The sequence below is a fragment of the Microtus ochrogaster genome, linkage group LG8, assembly GCF_000317375.1.
Source record: "Microtus ochrogaster isolate Prairie Vole_2 linkage group LG8, MicOch1.0, whole genome shotgun sequence".
Classification (NCBI taxonomy): Eukaryota; Metazoa; Chordata; class Mammalia; order Rodentia; family Cricetidae; genus Microtus; species Microtus ochrogaster.
Genome location: NC_022033.1, coordinates 24,273,913 through 24,292,863, shown reverse-complemented (window position 1 = coordinate 24,292,863; position 18,951 = coordinate 24,273,913). Strand labels below are relative to the sequence as shown.

At 54.6% G+C, this 18,951-nt stretch overlaps 1 protein-coding gene across 7 annotated transcripts in view; it reads left to right on the top strand.

Moving 5' to 3' along the window:
• Window positions 1-18,236, top strand: part of Snph (syntaphilin) — a 39,250-nt gene extending 21,014 nt beyond the window's left edge. For 2 of the 7 annotated variants that reach the window (XM_026787105.1, XM_013352240.2), the window contains 5 exons: window positions 4,879-4,906; window positions 5,671-6,333; window positions 6,848-7,054; window positions 10,113-10,262; window positions 14,228-18,236. In XM_026787105.1, the coding sequence (XP_026642906.1) occupies window positions 6,152-6,333; window positions 6,848-7,054; window positions 10,113-10,262; window positions 14,228-15,395 (1,707 nt within the window). In that variant the 5' untranslated portion in view covers window positions 4,879-4,906; window positions 5,671-6,151 and the 3' untranslated portion in view covers window positions 15,396-18,236. The remainder of the gene's footprint in view (window positions 1-4,878; window positions 4,907-5,670; window positions 6,334-6,847; window positions 7,055-10,112; window positions 10,263-14,227) is intronic. The other 5 variants (XM_005363168.3, XM_005363169.3, XM_013352242.2 and 2 more) reach the window with 5 other exon arrangements.
• The last annotated feature ends 715 nt before the right edge of the window (window positions 18,237-18,951 follow it).

Here is an 18,951-nt window from a genome sequence, read left to right as displayed (position 1 = left end):
GTACATTGGAAGGAGTGGACCCAGGGTTCCCCTATTGCTCCTTGCCCCTGGGAGATGCCCTTTGGCGGCCAGCCTGGAAGAGGGTGCCTGTGACTTCAACCTCAGCTCATGCCTTCTCAGACTCTTGAGGTATACAGATTATCCGTAGAGAACAGATCCCTTTAAGAGGCAATGAAGGGATGAAGCTTTCTGATTTCCCACAAATTGTCTATCTCTCCCTTTATCATCTTGGTTGGGTCCCAAAGACACTGGTACAGACAAGAGGTTACCACGAGTGCTTGAAGTAGCTGTATTTGAGAGAAGAGAGGCCCCAGCTGATCACCGGTGAGCGTGCAATGTGACTCTGAGCTATTGGGGGTTCAGGGCGATGTGACTCTGAGGTATTGGGGGTTCAGGGCACTGCTGGCACGGCACCTAGGCTGTGGAAAGAAAGGACAACTTGGAGAGGAAAAGCAGCTGTCTCTGGATGGGGCTTCTGCTCTGTTTACAAGAGCAGGAGTGGTTCTGCTCAGGGTAGAGAGAAGGCTCAGGAAGGATGTCTTGGGAGCAGTCTAGGTGTCCTGCTTGCCTCTGGTCTCAGGTGAGGGCGGAGGATTGGCTTTCTGTCTTGCCCTGCTTCCTCTGCTGAGCAATCTGGACCATGTCCTCCCTCTGGACCATACCTAACCTTTAGCAACTATTCATTAAAAATATCGATTGTGCGGATTTGTTTTGACTGGGTTTTTTCTTTTAATTGAGATGCAGTTCACAGACTGTAACATTTTCCCTTTGAAAATGTACCATCCCCAGTACAAAATTGTGTAACCAATCCCATTATCTAATCCCCAAGCATCTGCAGAATCCCTCTTAAGAAGCCCCGTTCCTGTCGACAGCTGCCTCTCTGTTTCTTCCTCCCTTTATCTTGGCAGCCCCTAAGTGGCTCCTGTCCTTGTGGATTTGCCCATGGTGGTATTTGTGTAAACAGAGTCATCCGTCACTTGGTGTTTGCATCTGACTTCTTTCGCTTAACTCGGTGTCTTCATGGCTCGTCCCTGTTGTAGCACATGTTACTGCCTTGTTTCTGCTGTAGTTGAAGTCCTGGTGTGACGTGAGATCTCCTGCCGTATATGTGTTGCTCTTATTGGTTGATGAATAAAGCTGTTTTGGCCAATGGACAGGCAGAATATAGCTAGGTGGGAAATCCGAACAAAGAGACAGAAGGAAGACAGAGTGAGGATATGCCATGTTACCACACTAGTAAGACGTGGACCAGGACTTGGGACCAGTGCTGAGGTGTCTGAGACTTGTCACTGGAGGCTTCTTGTGGTGCTGTCCCAGCCCTCAAGCCTTTTCTGGTTGCCTTGGGAACCCCTGCAGCATTTGGCCAATTGTGAAACAGCCCTGCCCCTGTACTGGGGTTGCCACAGTGAGAACGCAGAATTCAATGGCTCTGTTGAGCAGTTTGAGTTCAGGGAGTGGCTTGTGCCATAGACAGGAAGTGAGCTGGAGAAGTCCCCCCCTCCGCAAGGGCAGGAAGGCTGGACTTGAGTCTGCTGATGGGGGAGGATGAGGCCGACGGAAGCCTGCGGAGCTTCGCCCGTCGCCTCAGTGGAGTCACCCTGGCGTTCTAAGGTTGGAGGGTGTCTCCTTGGCAAACGTCCAGGCCCGCTTCCTTTCCCCTCTCTGCATTAGTATTCAAGGAGCACAAGTTTCTGTGCTTGCCTAGGAAGAATGTTCCAGGTTCTGCTGCTGCCTTGGCAGAGCAGGGCTCCCTCCCAAACTCTGGTCGCCATGCTCTGCTCTGCACAGCTGCTGGGGGCTGAGTCATCGGCTCAGCCTGTTCTGTTCTTTGGGATTTCAGGGTTTTTCTTTTGTTGATGGTTAATGCTTTGAAAAAGACCTTCAAAGGTATATTCTGGAATGTTCCCTTAGGACACTGGGTTGACCCAAGCACCTGGCTGTTCCCCTATTGAATAAGGTGCCAGTTTCTCCCGAGAGATGCAGCTTCCTAATCTTAAAGCCGAGGAATCTGGTACCCAGGAGTCTAGTCACTGAAGAAGCAAGCATCATTTGCAAGTCCCTTGTTTCGTAAACAGCCCTAGAATCAGAATGTGGGACCAGGGTTCCATCTAGTCTAACTCTATGATCTAGCACAGGTTTTAAACCATTGTATAATGACCATTATGTGTTAATTGTGTTTGTGTCTATGAAATATACCAGGAAGATTCAGCTAAGGGGTTAAGACAAGAAGAAATGGGGCCTGGTCCCTGTAGGAAGACTTCATCCCGAATACACACAGTCCTGGGGAAGGATGCTATAGGCTGGCAGATAGCTCAAGCAGAGAGATGGTGGCGCTTTGACAAGCAGAGCTCTCATTGCATATGTACAAGTGCACACACATATACGCGTGTGCACACATGCACTGCATGCAGAAGTGGGGGAGAAAAAAAGGAGGAGGAGGAGACCATTATAAGTGGAAAGGACTTGATCACCAGGATTAAGTGTTTTCTCCTTATTTTCACATAACCACGAGTTTCTGATGGCTTCCAAACAGGGTCCAGGTCCTTTCTCTGTTATTCCTGATACTGCCCAGATCCATGCCCTCCTAAATTCACCCCTGAAAGATTTTAGCAGTCTGCAATCTGGTCTCCTCCCCAGTCCTGTCCTTTCCTGACACACGCTAGAGAGCTCCCCACCCGGGGTTTTCTCACGTGCATATCCCATGTGCCCCCCTCTCTTTTGTGGGATAGCCCCACGCCTCCCTGTGGCCCACTGGACAAAGACCCTGGCTCATCTGGCTGTGTGTAGCCTGGCCTCACTGCCCCTCACAGCCTCACTCCCAATGTTCCTCACCAGGCACCCCAGCTTTCGAACAACAATGTTGTTGAGTTAATTACTGCTTTTGGCCATGCTGCCCCTGCCTTCCCATGCATGGTGGACACCTACTCATTCTTCCAGGCACAACACAAGTTTCTGGCTGGAAGAAGCATTTTTCCGGAGGCCATCAGAATGTCGTGGATGTGTTTGTTTGTTTGTTTTCTGAAGGTCATATCACATGTTAGTTGTCTAGTTCCAGAACACTGTCTCCTCCTGTGTGTGCCGTGTCTCTTGTGTGACATGCACCCATCTTGTGTAACTGCTGCATGTTACTTTCACAGTAGCCAGAGAGGAGGTCCAGCGTCATGGTAGACGGAAGGCCGGAGCTCAGCAGTAGCCAGGCGCGCCAAGGCATGCAGCCCAAGTACAAGAACCAGCATTCAATCCCATATCTGTGTGAGCCTATTTCTGCAGCTTTTCAGCTCTTCCTCCCCATTTTAGGCCCTTAGGCAGCACTGGGGCCGGGGATGGCCAATCAAAGAGACAGATGTGTGTGTGGTTCCTATGGAGCCTGCACAGTGGGGAAGCAGGAACATTGATGAGAAAGGGGCGGGTTTCCTTGGGGTTGAAGGAATGAGAGATTGTTGACCCTGCTCCCATGGCTTAGGAGCTTTCCTTTCAGCTTCCATTCCAAGTGGCTGCCTCTGGCTGCCTGGGGACAGGCCTGTGGGGCTCCAGGCTGAGCAGGCGGCATGGTGATAAATGCCATGGCAACATGCCTCCTCTCTAGGCTATGGTGAGAGGGAGGAGCCAAGAAGACACAGGACACACACTGGAGCCTCTGAGCAGGATCCCGAGGAGGAGGTGCCCTATGGGCCCTGGGTAGCTTCTGCCTTCCCAAGAGGGCCCCTGCCTGTGAGGTCCCATCCCAGTAGGGGAAATGCCACTTCCACTTCTGTCCTGAATTAATGGCTGGTTCTGGTCTCCCAGGAGACTGTCAACTGTGTCCGGGTACAAATGCCACCCCATTCCCACCCACGGCCAGGGAGAAAGGAAAAGAGAACGCAAGAGGGGGGAGAAGGGGGGAAGAAGGGGGTTGCCAAGCAAGGTGGTAGCAGAGACAGCTGGAACAAAGCTCGTATTGTACCAGGGCCACACGCGGTTCCCATCCACCCTTTCTCACCTGCCTCCCAAGATCTGGGCCTGGAGCTCCACCTGGACTCCGTCAGCTCTTAATCCCGCTCACCCAAGCTGGCTGTGGTAGAGAAGCCACCTGAGAGGTGAGGCCTGCCGGAGGTGCTGCCTCCTCTCTGTAGCCAGCCTAAAGCCAGGAGGCTAACAGTGGTGGGAACATGGCCAATCAGGCTGGCGTGACATGGACTAGCAAGGGCCCAAAGGAAAGAAAACTGCCAGCAGGTCACCTGACCTCAGAGGGATTCACCCTGTAGCAGGTAGTCCCCCAAGCTTGGTCTGTGCATGAGCAAAGGCCATCGCCCTCTGCCTCCCCTATTCCAGCTGCTCCCAGAAGATCCTCCTGTGTCCAGGAGGCAGGGACCCCTTGTATACATCTCTAGACAGATATGCAACCCACTGATGCCCCACCCTGCCCCTGATCATGGCCTCTTCTGATCTGTTTCCAGAGGTTCTGCTTGGGTGACTGAGACTGATGGATGGGAAGTGGTGCCAAGCTAGGTGGACGGCTTGGGTGACGGGCATGGTGTCAGCGGCTCCTACACCCGACACCTCTGGGCAAACAATGCCGGCTGTGTCCAGGCCCTCTAGGGAACGGACCGTGTTCTGTGTCACAGCCAGGAAGCTGGCCATCTGAGTAGTGCATTTGTCCACTCGGGAGTTGGCCACACTACTGTGCAGGAGAAGCAAGTTCCTGGGGACCCCGATGTAGGAAGGAGGTAGTCCCTGGGTCAGGAACTCTGGGGTTTGAGATCTCAGTATCTGATGCTGGTCTGGTTCAAATGCTGCTCCTGCCGCACAACTGGGGTGTGACTTGGGCAAGTCCTGTTGCTCATGGTGGCCCTGATTCCTTATCTGTAAGAGGGGACTAATCTCAGCACTTCCTCATAGGGTTGTTGGGAGAAGTCAATGGCGTAATGTACGTAACACGTGTAGCACGGGCTGGCGTGCAGTGGGGCTTGGCTTGGCGGCTGCTTCTCCCCAGCATGGGCAGAAGTCCAGGGCATGGTGCTCTCGGCTAAGCTTTCCCAGGGTATTGTCTATAGTCCCTTCTCCGAACGTGGAGTCCCCGGCTACGACCTCTAGCGCTGCCTCAAAACCAGTCACTGACTGTAGAAAGCCTAGGTTTCTCTGCTTTGACCCAAGAGAGTTCTGGGCTGATGCCTAGTGTAGCCCTGGTCCCGACAGCTACACCCTCCGCACGGGGCCTCTCCCTCCCCTGTGTCCCTGAAGACATCCCTGCAGAGCTGTCCTTGACACTAAAATCCCAACTCAGGAGAACATCCTAAAGACCCAGCACAGGACCCAGAGGGCCCGAGTCTACCCACCCCGCTTCTCAAGTCTCCTGGGCATTGTGAACTCCTGAGCATGCGGCTTGCTAGACACACCCACAGAGGAACACTCAGCAGCTAGGGAGGACCTTGGCCTCTTGCGCATCAAGCCTATGCTCAGTGTCCTGGGATGTGCTAAAATAAACGTGCATGTTTATGTGACCGAGGCTAGCCTGCATGCACGCAGCATGGGAGTCAGAGGGCCTGGCTGCTGTCCTGCCGGGGGAGGGCCGGCGCCTGAGCATGTACGTGGCCATGTGTGTGACACATCTTGGAATGACCTATTTTGTCTGTATCCATTTATCTCTCTACCCGTGTGCTGGTATGTCCATCTGTCTTGTCTCCTTTGTAGCCAGGAAGCCCCGAACCACGTGCCAACTGGGAAGGTGATGGTCAGCGAGACCAGCCCGGCCTAATCTGGGGCTCCCAGTCCTGCACCAGGAGTCCTCCGACCAGCAGCCCCTGCCACAGAGGGAGGACTGGATGTGGGAGGCGGGGTCTGAGGGGCAGGGACCTGGGGAGAAGCAGGCTTTGCTAGCAGAGTAGAAGATCCTTTTGCTGCACAGGTGGACAGGAGGCCCTTTTGTCCTGCTGTCCCCGTGACTGTGGTGGGGTCGTCGCCCCTCTGGGTGCCTTCACTGACCTGGAAGATCTGGGGTTGGACTGATGACTTGTAGCCATACCTGAGGCTCTGAGAACTGAGACTTTAAACTGGGGGTAGCAGTCTCTGCCAAGCCCCACTGAATTCACTGGCGAAGGCAGCCACCTACGGCTTAGCCTGCAGGTCCTCGCTTGATTCTGGGGTGTCGTGCCGAAGGGCAAGAGGAGAAGCCATGCCAGGCAGTGGCCCCAGTGAGAGGATGACATGGCCCGGCCCTGCCCTCCCTACGCCCCCCACAACCCGCCCTCTCTCCTCAGCCCCGGGAACACCGTCCATCCCACCGCTAACCAGGACCCGCAGTCTCATGGCCATGTCCCTGCCAGGAAGTAGACGCGCCTCTGCCGGATCTCGCAGGTGAGTCTCTCCCTTGTTTAGAGCCTGAGCTTCTGAGGCAGGAGGGCTTGAGCTTTGTCCTCATCTGCAGCAGGCTTGCAGTGTGCCTTTAAGCAAATTGTGCCCTCGGTTTCCCCATCCTTAAATAGGCTGGCTGATCCATGCTACCTCCAGGAACTATTTAAGGACCTAAATGACATGGTGGCTATAGCAGTTGTATGAAGGTTCCCATTAGCATCGGCCCTGCCATTACGAGTTCTCTTTTGACTGTCACCCTGTGGGTCCCTCTCCAGTCCCCCCCATTCCAATCCCCTCTGTTTCCGTTCATGCCTGGATGTCCTTCCCTGGGCTAAGAGACCCTGGGGCCCACCCTTTGTCCACAGCCCTGTCTAGCCTCCGTACTTGACCCTGGGGAACTAAGAGGGTTAGCCACCTTCTGGTTTCTATCTTGATTACCACTGTCTGTTCTGTCACCCTTGTCTCTGTGTGTGTGTGTCCCACCCCACTGCCTTTCTTCCCTGTGATGAACCTGAAGCGGGGGCACTTTAGGCCGTAGCGGCCTGGCAGTGTTCGCCCAGTGCCCACAGCTGCCCGCCAGCCAGAATGAGCAGCTGCCTCTTCTCCCCGCCTCCAGGCGCACTTCTCCACCTGTGAGTGTGCGGGACGCCTACGGCACCTCTTCCCTCAGCAGCAGCAGCAACTCTGGCTCCTGCAAGGGCAGTGACAGCAGCCCCACACCGAGGTAACAGCTCCTCCTTCCAGCCAGGCCCGGCTGCCTGGGAACCTGGTGCCCGGGAGATGGGGGGACAGCAGCACCATGATCTGCCCATCCCGACTCGGGCATTCTTACTAGATCCTAGAACTTGTCACGTCTCCCCTCTGTGGTTCCTGTCTGTAAAAGGGACACGAGCCCATGCGATAAGCTGTCAGGGACAGAGACAGGCGACTCCTGGAACTCACAGGTCTCACCCATTCCTGTCACCATCCATGTGAACACCACTTGTCCTAATTGTCCTAAGATGGCCCCTGTGCCACCACCCATCAGGTAGGTCAGCGAGGAAGAAGATAGCCCCCTCGTGTTGACATTTTCCCTGTGAAATTTTGCTTAGACTTCATTGGTTGGAACTGGGTCACGTGGCTTCCTAGCAACCTATCCAGTTAATTCAGAGAGGATTAGTGTTTTCCTCTGAGTGGTGCCATCCCAAACACAGGGGAAAGGGCGTTTGTCTTGGGCACTGCGAGTGGCAGAGGTGGTGACATGCTACAGGTATGACACAGGCTAAACTCTGGTCTAGGTACAGTAGACAGAGACCTGGGATAGAGAGTCACACTGGGGGGCAGGTAAAGAGGTGCTGTCTGTCCTTGAAGACCAGGATGTTAGTTAGAATCGGGGTGCTGGAAAACGTGGGCACCGAGGGGTTGTGGGGAGCTGCAGGCTTCCTGTCTCCAAGGCTCAACTCTTTCTCTTCCATAAAATGGAGCTGATAATGCAGGGATGTCTGTGAGTTGATCTGTGCACTCCCTGTATGTTCTGGGCCATAGCGAGGCTTGAAGGTTATGGACACGCAAGAATGGGGGTGAATCCTGACTGCAGAGCCACAGCCGGGCTCCTCCCTGCAAGCCATGCCCTGTTCCTCTCAGCAGAGAAATGTCTTCTGTGTTCTGCAGTGATTTGCAGAGCCGTTAAAGCCACAGATCTCAGATTTTTCCACCGAGGTGTGAGCGGTGGGTAACAGTCGTATGCAGGACCTGTGCACCATGTTAGAAGCCAGCATCTGGCTCCTATCCGATTTCCATCTTGAAAAGCATGGCATTGGAAGGGTCCAGACTTTTCCATTAGTGACAGTTTTGTAACAGATCTCCCATCTGAAGCCTCTGGCGCTGTCCCAAACTACAGGTTGCACACCTGTGGAGAAAGAAGTCCCGTTGCCCCAAAGGAGGCCTGCCACCCCTGAAGAGGGGGCAGAACAGTATTACCTAAGGGCCTCACTGCAGTCAGGCTTTCTCTGCTAAGATGCACGTGATCACGTTTCTCTTTTTTAACACACCACACACACACGGGGGCTGAGCAGCTACTAGTGACTGTCAGCGTGCATTAAATATTATCTTGGGGGAAAAATGCCCATGAAAGCAAATGAGAATGTTCAAAGCTCACTTCCCTCTGACCCTCAGCCCTACTAGTTTAGCACCTGCTTTTCCACCCTTGCCTTGTGCCAGGCTGAGAACACTTTCCTCACCGCACAAATCCCTTGCAGGGCAGGACGGTTACAGATCTGAGTGAAGGATGCTGGACGGCTTCTTCTCTTTTGGGGAGATCTTAGAGCAGGGTGTGAAAGTCCCGGCACCCACCATGCCACCCTTGCCCCTTGCCAGGCGGAAGAGCAGCTCTGTGACCTGGCTTCCCTTCCTGCTGCCACCTTCTAACACTTCACAGTCTACCTTAAATATCACACAGCTTCTGTGAAACTTTAAATCTGCCTTGAACCTGGGTACTTCCACGATGGGCCTCCACAGGACCCATCTTTTCCAGCCCTAGGAAATGTCTGTGCTGAGGCTAAGTGTCCCCAGCCCCTGGAGCAGCGGGGTGATGTAGCTACAGGCCCCAGTCTCCCTTGTGTGGGAACACTCCCAGGATTTGAAACTAAGATCCAAGCAAGGTTCTTAAGAACAGATCCTGCAGCCAGGAAGCTGTGGGTGGAACCATCTGAACCAAAGTCTGTTGTGGAATCAGGGAGTTCTCCTTCCTAGGAAAGCCTTGGCCAGCCCTCCGTCCTGCCCCCAGTGGCCCTCTGGGTGGAGGCTCCTCTTCACTGGTATGGTATAACACACTGGATCAGATGCAGGAGGTGTCGAGCCAGCTGCTACTCAGGGCCCTGCTAACTGTCCACACCTAGCAAGTGTCCACATACGTGCTCACACATGTCCCAGAGCGTGGGCGCATACACATGGCTGGTGTCCAGGACCAGGCATTTACCTATGAGGGCAGCATGAATATGGCCATATGGACAACCATGGGGTTATACAGGGGCACATGGCTGGAGACACCCTGAATTTCCTGAGAGCAAGGAGTGGCCAGTCCTCCCCGTGTGGACATGTAATGTAAACCTGTGTGTTCCCGAAGGTGGGTAAAGAGAGCACATGGTGGTTATCTGCAGAGACAGCTATGACGTCACCCCTGTGTCTATGCCCGCATCCCTGTCCCTAGGCTAGCTCCCTCCCAGGATGATGTCACCTTTGCAGGTGAGTCCTTCATCCTCCAGGCAGGCTCACTTGGAACCTGCCCTTGCTCCCTGTTCTCACATCCTCCACTGAAGACAGGCAGCCCGGGCTCAGGAAGCACACTGACTGCATGGAGGCTACTTGAGCTACCATCTCTGAAGTGAGTGTATGTTCGTAGGACAAAGGCTCCCGTGCACCCAGTGCTGCAGTGAGGGTCTACACAGGGTGTCAGGAGGCACTGAGCACACATGTGCCTCTCGAGAGGTCCATCTTCCCTGGGCAGATGTGTCTTATGTCCCCCATCCAACTCTTCTCTCAGAAGAGCTTCACTAAAACTCACAGAAGGCTGGGCGCTCGGTGTGCCACACCCACAAAGCCTACTCAGAAGGGCTGGCTCTCGGCATGCCACACCCACAAAGCCTGCTCAGAAGGGCTGGCTCTCGGTGTGCCACGCTCACAAAGCTTGCTCAGAAGGGCCATTGGCACAGGCTGAGCTGAAGATAGTTAGGCTGCTCCCTGGTCCGGCTCTGTGTTCCACCTGTCCTCTCCATCCCCCACCTCTGATGGACGGTCCCTTGCAGGCGCTCCATGAAGTATACACTATGCAGCGACAACCATGGCATCAAGCCCCCCACCCCAGAGCAGTATCTGACTCCGTTGCAGCAGAAGGAAGTTTGCATCAGGCACCTGAGGGCCCGGCTCAAGGACACACAGGACCGGCTTCAGGACCGGTGAGTGGCAGCCAGGGGAAGCCTTGGGAACACCAACCAGCTCCAATCTCAGCAGAGCCAGGGTCTTGGGGTATCTATCCCCTGAGAAGAAGAAAGAATGGGCCTTGCCGCCATCGACCTGAACTCTCCTCTTGGCAAAGCCTTATTTGGGCCCATTTGTAGAGGTGCCAGCCCCTGACACCCCTTGACTATTTTAAGCAGGTGCTTGGGGCCAGTGGGAAGGGTCCCTCCCTGTAAGGACTGTCACTTCCTGCTGCGGTCTTCTTCTGACCATAGCCCTGCACCTCCTCTGGATGGCGGCTTCTCCCCTGGATCCTGTCTTCCCAGGGATCTGAACCAGAGTCTCCCGGCTTCCTAATCCCTGGGGGTGAGAAATAGACCTTTAACCCTCCCCTGCCTCTCCACAATGAGAAACAGGGGTCTCAGCCCACAGACCAGGCCCAGAAGCCTTCCTCCAAGTCTGTGTCCTTCCTATAGACGGCACAAGATCAGGGGATGCTATGGCTGAGATCCTGCTCAGCCTGGGGGTCTCCCAGGAGCTCCGGTTCAGCTGTGCTCACTCTCAGGTCCTTGCGAACGCTTGGTGCTACCCCTCCTGGTGGCTTCATCTCTAAGAGTCACACTTCAAAGGGTTGAGCACTACGGCAAATTGTGTCACCCCAGTCAATAGGCTGAGGAAAGACTAAGTTTGAGGACAATCTGGCATACATAGTTAAGCCTCGTCACAACAAACATCCTATATTAGGGCGGGATCCCCACCTCTGATGGCCTTCACCAGCCCCCTCTGCACTGTGTTCTGAGCTGGACCAAGCTGTGCAGGGCACTAGAGCTCAGAGCAGGCATCCCCACTGTGCCTGTTCTTTGCTTCTGCAGCAGCTTTTATACCTGCCTGGAGTTGTTCTACAGGCCATAGAATTGGTGTGTAGACAGTTTCTCCTCCCTCCTGTGAGCCCCTCCCCCACTTCCCCTCCTACTTCCTACTCCTAATCCTCTGTTTCTCTTCAGAAAAGGGCAGGCCTCTCATGGATATCAGCCAACCATGGGATATCAAGCTGCCGTGAGACTAGGCACTTCCTCTTCTGTTAAGGCTAGTTGAGGCCCCCATCTAGGAGGAGGAATGGGTCCCAAAACAGGCAACAGAGTTAAAGACAGCCCCTGCTCCCACTGTTAGGGGTCCTACCAAAAGACCAAGTTACACACCTGTAACAGCGGTGGGCCTCTGAATAGAGAGCCAAGGTCAGTCCCATGCAGGCTCCCTGGTTGTCAGTTCAGTTCCTGTGAGCCCCTCTGAGCCCAGGTTAGTAGGTTCTGTGGGTTTTCTTGTGGTGCCCTTGACCCCACCGGCTCCTCCAATCCTTTCTCCCCTTCTTCTGCAGGATTTCCCAAGTTCTGCCTAATGTTTGGCTGTGGATCTCTCTGTCTGTTTCCATCAGTTGCGAGCGCAGCCTCTCTGATGGCGGTTGGGCTGGGCACTGATATATGAGTACAGCAGAGTATCCTTAGGCATCATGTCATTTACTTCCCCAGGCGTGTTTGGTTCTATCCTAGGTCTCTGGGTCCTGGCCCTCAGGGGTGAGCTCCCTGTCATAGTTGAAGCACGATTAATAAAAACTCAGAGATAGAAATTAGGGTTCAACCTTGAGACCAGAAAAGCAAAGCAGCCAGCCACGTCTACCTCAGTCCAAAATGGCAATCCTGCCTCCAGGAATCTCAGAATGAGACTGCCTTTCTGAGCTGTCTCCTCCTGTTTTATATTCCTCTCTAGGGCTGAGATTAAAGGCATGCACCACTGGGAATAGAGGCGCACACCTCCCAGTTTCTATGGCAAACTAGTGTGGCTGCTGGGATTAAAGGTGTGTGTCACCACTGTCTGGTCTGTAAGGATGACCAGTGGGGCTCTTTTACTCTCTGATCTTCAGGCAAATTTTATTTATTAAAATACAAATGAAATATCACTACACAAAGTATGGGTCTCAACCTGGGCCAGTTCTTGATTGGCCAGTCCCACAATTTCTGTGCTCTGATAACTCCTTTTACCACCCTGTTCCCATTGGCAGTCATTCCCCATCCTCTCCAGTCATCCTGGCACCCACCAGTCTTCCTGTCCTTATCAATCACTGGGCAGGATAGAGTACAGCATGCATGACCAGCCTCTACCAGTCCAGTCAGGCTTGGTTGTGGTATAAGAGGTTGGGTTGGTCTACAGGCTCCACCATCCTTGAACTAAGGTTCCCTTTTCGGGTTCCTGCCCTCTTCCCAGTGAGGCTCAGGGTCTGATTGCCCTTTTGTACTGATGTCCATGAGGAACCAGAAGCCCCTCTCCTAGCTCCTTCTCTGGACCAGCCAGCAGTGGCATATAGGCCATCTACCTGTGTTGGGCAGAATGTCCCCAGCCACTCTGTTACCCTTGAAAGGTCCCACAGCAGGCCTGTCCTTGGCATACGGCCTTTCTCCGCACACCCTCCAGGTATTAGTTAATAGCCAGACATACTTTCTGTGCTAACCTCCCTTTGACAACCGCCTCCGTGTTTGTGGACACTGTGTCCCCACACTTTGAGGTGCCGTTTCTTCTTTCTTGCATCCTCGCTGACCCCTTCTTTTAAGGTGCGGTTCAAATGTTATTCCTGTAGCCTCAGTCTAGCTCAGGACTGGGGAGCCATTGTCCCCGAGGTCTAGCTGGCTCCAGGAAGAGAAGCACAGGGGTGGCTAAGCTGAGCATGCCCAGTTCCTCCCAGGGCAGGCATGAGTGGAAAGCAGAGATACTCCACCCTGAGGAAGAGAAGGGAGATCAAGGACCCCATGCCTGTTACCCGCCTCTCTTGCCACTCAGGTAGCTCCAGTTCACTGCCCTCCCCTAGCCCACTGCTGAATTACACTATGTGGAGTGGTCAGACCCTCCTAGAGGATATTGCTTGACCTTTGGAGCCTATTCCCGAGTGCAACTGCCAATCTAACTTTGGAAAATCTGTGGTTCCCTGTGTGGTACGGTCACTCTGCTCAGCTCACAAACCCCCCAGTGGTAGCCTTGGCATTGGTAGTTTGTTCATTAAACCAGGCTTCCGGGAGAGATGTGGAGCTCATGGTGAAGAGGATCCTGGTAAGAAATGAGTGGTAAGGCCCCTGCCCCGTGAGTGTCCTCCTGAGTGTCACCCTGGTTTCCCCTTAGCCACTGTGGCTGGGTTCACTAACCACCTCCCTCTTCAGCCCCCCTGGATCCAGCTGTAACTTGGGACTTGAAAGGCCTTAGCCTCTCTGGGTGGGAGTCTTGCTACTGTTCCGATTGCTGGCGCGGCTCTTCTCCTGGTATCTGCATTTCTCATCCATCTCTTCAGCCTCCCCTCTTGACAGTCAAGAATAAGAAGCTTCTAACATACACACAGGAGAGCCACCCAGTCCTCCCCCTCCTCCAACTCATTTCCCTTCTGGGCGTTCTGCAAGAGGAAACTGTAAAATCATGGGCTCCCCCACCAACACCAAAGGTGGTCATTTCTCTCACGTCACCACCCCCTCCCTGGGAGTCTGAGGACAAACGTCTGTCCTCTTAAAACACTCACAAGCTGCTTCACCAGGAAACCACATCCCTCTCTTGTGTTTGCCGCTTCGCATTAAGGGTTTATTACATTTTTATAGCAGTGGTCTCGTAATTAAGGATCTGTGTAGTCTCTCCTAGAGGCGATGATGTGAAGGCTTGGCTTAGTGCTGAGATAGGGATGTGTCTCCTCCTGCCATTTCTCCGCGCTCTCAAGGGAGTCTCTCCTGCCCCCGCCCCTGGCTCTACCCACCCTTCCTCCTCCCAGTAGGATGAAGGGAAGAAGAGGCATTACATCTTCCCACTTTTGTCTCTAGCTTTGAGCCACCCCACTCGAGGGCCATCTGTGTTTGGTGACATCCCCTTGTCTCTCTATAGCAGCAATGACAGGTCAGGAGGCCAGGCTATAGAGCTAGCGTGTTTCCTTTGCTCACAGGGACACAGAGATCGATGACCTGAAGACTCAGCTGTCTCGCATGCAGGAGGACTGGATCGAGGAGGAGTGCCACCGTGTGGAAGCCCAGTTGGCTCTGAAAGAGGCCCGCAAGGAGATCCGGCAGCTCAAGCAGGTCATCGACACCGTCAAGAACAACCTGATTGACAAGGACAAAGGGCTACAGAAATACTTCGTGGATATCAATATCCAGAACAAGAAGCTAGAGACGCTGCTGCACAGCATGGAAGTAGCCCAGAATGGAATAGCCAAGGAGGAAGGAACCGGGGAGTCGGCTGGTGGGTCCCCGGCACGCTCCCTCACCCGCAGCTCCACCTACACCAAGCTGAGTGACCCAGCTGTCTGTGGTGACCGCCAGCCAGGGGATCCCTCCAGCACCTCTGCTGAGGATGGAGCTGACAGTGGATTTGTGGCTGCTGACGACACACTGAGTCGGACGGACGCCCTGGAGGCCAGCAGCCTGCTGTCGTCAGGAGTGGACTGTGGCCTTGAGGAAGCCTCGCTGCAGAGCTCCTTCAACCTGGGCCCTCGCTTCCCTGCCAGCAACACCTACGAGAAGCTCCTGTGTGGCATGGAGGCCGGTGTGCAAGCCAGCTGCATGCAGGAGCGGGCCATCCAGACAGACTTCGTGCAGTACCAGCCTGACCTGGACACCATCCTGGAGAAAGTAGGCCAGGCTCAGGTGTGTGGGACAGTCCCCAAGGACAGGTGCTCAGAGCTGGATCCCCACCCCTCAGGGCCCAGAGACCCCAACTCAGCAGTGGTGGTGACAGTGGGTGATGAGCCTGAGGCCCCAGAGCCCATCACCTGTGGGCCAACTACACACCGGCCTACAGCCAACTCCAACCCGGGACTACCAGTGAGCGTGGTGTGTCCCGTGGAAGAGGAGGAGGAGGCAGCTGCCACTGAAAAGGAACCCAAGAGTTACTGGAGCCGCCACTACATTGTGGATCTGCTGGCTGTGGTAGTGCCGGCTGTGCCAACAGTGGCCTGGCTCTGCCGCTCCCAGCGGCGCCAGGGCCAGCCCATTTACAACATCAGCTCCTTGCTGCGGGGCTGCTGCACAGTGGCCTTGCACTCCATCCGTAGGATCAGCTGCCGCTCACTCAGCCAGCCAAGCCCCAGCTCAGCGGGCGGCTCCCAGCTCTGAGGTGGCTGCCACCCCTCCGCTTTTGGCAGCCTGACCACTGATTGTAGGATGCCATTTGCTGCCCTCACACCCCCATGGGCATCCTCTTAATTTACGTTCAGGTCTGGAATAGCGCCCCCACCCCAGATGTTCATAGTGTCAGGGCCTCAGGAAGGCAATCCCAAAGCCTGAGAGAAGAGGTAAAGGTGGCCAGTTGAAGAGGGAGATACTGGTAAGAGCTCCCCTCTGGCCCCTCTGTCCACCCAGACTTCAGACAAGGCAGGCCCTGCTCAGAAAGTCTTGGGCTGTGTTGATCTGGGGACCTGCCTTTCCCTTGCACCATCCTTTCCAGCACCCAGCCCAGTCCGTGTCTTCTCTCCCAGGCCACCCCTTGCCCCTCTCCTCTGGCTCCTGGACCAGTATTAGCTCCTCAAATGGAGGCAGCCAGGACTCAAAATGCAGAGAACCACTCCAAGCAGGGTCTGGCTGCCCAGGTCCCACTAAAGCTCCAGCCTCTCCTCCCTTGTTCTGGGATGCAAAAGTACAATCCAGCTGGAAGGACCAACTCAGGCAGGAGGGGGAGAGGGCAGGGTAGGTTCTGTGTGTGTCTGTCTGTCCTCCAGGCCTTTCCCCCACAGTCCGTTTTCCTCTTGGCTCCTGGGTGTGTTTGATCTTCATGAGCTGTCCAATGCCCATTGCTACCCCTGACACACTAATTATGGATTGGGAGAGAGCGCTTCCCCAAGCCCCAGCTTCCATTGGGTGAATCCGTCAGCACAGAGAAGGCAAGGCGAGCAGCTCTGGGGCCCTTTACCTTCTGAGATGAGTCATCTCATCTGTAGCCTAGAGGTACCTCAGCGATTTGGGAAAGTCAGGGGCCCCTTGCCCCAGGCCCCTTTGGCCTGGCCCTACCTATGTTTGCACTTGGTTCCCTTAGGGTCTTGGTTTCCTGCTCAACCCAGAACCCCCAAATGGCTTGCTTTCTGGGATGAGGGTTTCTGAATCTGACCCAGCTGTCTCCAGAGGAAGGTGGCCATCTGGAGGAATCTGAAGGGGGTTCTGAAGTCACAGCATCTGCCCATCCATGCCAAAGCAGGGTCCCCTGGGCATGTTTCCTAATCAGGGGCGTGGCCAGGCAGTGGGAGCCTGCCTGGGCTACTCCTGGTCCAGGCCCAGTCAGCCTGGGAAGATGCCCTGATCCTCACTTCCCTCTTCTTCCCAGAGAGGTCAGACCTGACTGGCCCACACCAGGGAGTTGGTAGAAGCCTGCATCTCACTCTCTGACCTAGAAGCCTCTCTGGTTCTCTGCTAAGGTCGCTTGCCCTCACCGTTGCCCCAGTGGCCACTACTTGACTCATGAGTTCTGCCCCTCCACTCTGTGCCCTCCCCCGAGGGCACCTGCATGCACTGGGAGTGGGCAGCCAGCCTAGCCATCAGGGCAAGAGCCCTCTGCCACGCGCTTTGTGCCTCCAAAAATCCCCCACCTTGGCTGAGGCCTCAGACCAGCCGTCCTTGGTGGAGCACCCCTACCCCAGCTGAACCAAACCCAAATGCCTGAGGCCTCGCTGGGGCTGCCCCATAGGACACTGGGGTGGTGCCATGGAGAGACGGGATAAAACTGATCCAAAGCCAAGCCAGGACTGGCTACGGACCCAGCCTCCTGCGCCGTGCACTCCTGGAGCTCCATATGTCTCCTTAGCAACAGTCGAAGCTCTGCTGAGAAAATAAATGTATGAACTATATTTGACAACATAAATCCATATATTTTTCACCACTGGCATTTAGTCCAACTTCACAGCCCCTCTCTGTTCCATGTCTTGCTGTCTGGGCCTTCTTGTCGTGTCTCGTGTTTTTGGTGAACTTGGGCAGGGTTAGAACTGCGGTCCACTCTGTTCCTGCTGCTGGAGAAGCCATTGCAAAGTGCCCGGGTCTGTAGAGGCAGTAAGTGAAACTGACCGTCCTCGCTCCTGCTCCTGCTCCGATCCTAGCCCCGCCTCGCAGGGGTCTTCTTCTGGGAGTTCTGCCTATCAGAAGGGCTCTGCTCCTTACCAGTGGAGTGAGCAGATTATTACCCAGTCCTTGGGTGAGCTTGGATCCCTGCAGGCTGGGGTACAGGCTCTGCTCCTAAGTGTATATAAGCTCAGAGTCGCGTATCTGCAAAAAGGGGCTGCGATGCCAGGAGGTGGGCTTGGAGGTAGACACTTCAGCAGCCTGCTGGTTCCAGACGTGGAGAAGGGGGCTGAGAGCAAGTTGGGACTGGGCCAGGCTCCCTCGTAGATGCTCATTCCCAAAGCTCCCCCCTTTCCTTCCAGTTGGCCACCCCCATAGGCTGCGATTTGCCCTCTTGCCCTTGGCTCCTGGAGCAGAAATGTTTAGGGTGCTCCTGTCCCCTGCCTCCAGTCAGAGCTGACAAGGTCTTGAGGAAGTGTACCCAGGAACTACCTTCTCTAACTACTGAGCCCTCGGAGCAGAGTGGCTTGAAATTGTGGCTCCTTAGTTCTGGAGCCCTCTGTCAGGGCTCAGTGAGAACTTCTGAATAGAGGCAGCCTTGAGCAGAGTTTGTGACCAATGTCTTCAAGCAGGTAGCATCCATAGCTTTTCACTGACCCCTTCCCACCTCCGCAGACAGCAGACAGCAGATCCCAGGCTCTAGGGCCAAAGGAGATTGAGGGGCATCCACCAGGGAGCTCAGTCCCCTCTGAACTAGATGACAACACAAACAGGCCACCGTGCACTCTCACAGGGGACACAGGAGGGGGGCTGTGGGGTGGGGTCCTGACTCTCGGTCTCCTTTGTCTTTTTGTTCAGACAGAGTTGTGCCTGTAGCAGACAGCTCTGAATTAAAGCATGAAGACACACACAGCCCCTCAGCCTGGTGTCTTTGTACTGTGTCATTTCTCTAAGTGGGCTAGGGTGGGTGAGAAGCTCACCATGGCACCCAACACAGATGGAACCAGCTATTGGCTGGCTCAGCCCCACCAGTCCTGATGTGTAGGACTCAGGCGTCTCTGCCCATCTGGGGTTAGGTACAGGATCTATAATTCCCACCCTGATCCCAGGTCACATCCTGCCCAGCACTGGGACAATATTCCAGTTCTGCTCAGCAGTCCTGAAATGGCTTCTTTGGCCCATTCTGTAGCTACAAAAACAACCATGCCCATTCAAGCAGGGTCCCAAAGTCAGCCTGTCCCTGCCATTCCATAGCCACCTGACCCTCAGCGCCAACATCCTATGACAGACTGGCAAGCATGCCACAACACACAGACTGCTGCTCTCAGAGACGCAGATAATGCCATGGCCTGGTCACTGTCCAAAAGGAAAAGCAGCCTTGTCATGTCCCATGTCATGGGACCTGGGATTCTGGAATTTCCAGGAACTTTAATGGAAGTTGCTGTGTTTAAAATTCAGTCTTTATGCAAAAGACAGTCAAGGTTCACAACTAACCTACAGACAGACAGTCAAGGGTCACAACTAACCTACAACAGACAGTCAAGGGTCACAACTAACCTACAACAGACAGTCAAGGGTCACAACTAACCTACAGACAGATAGTCAAGGGTCACAACTAACCTACAGA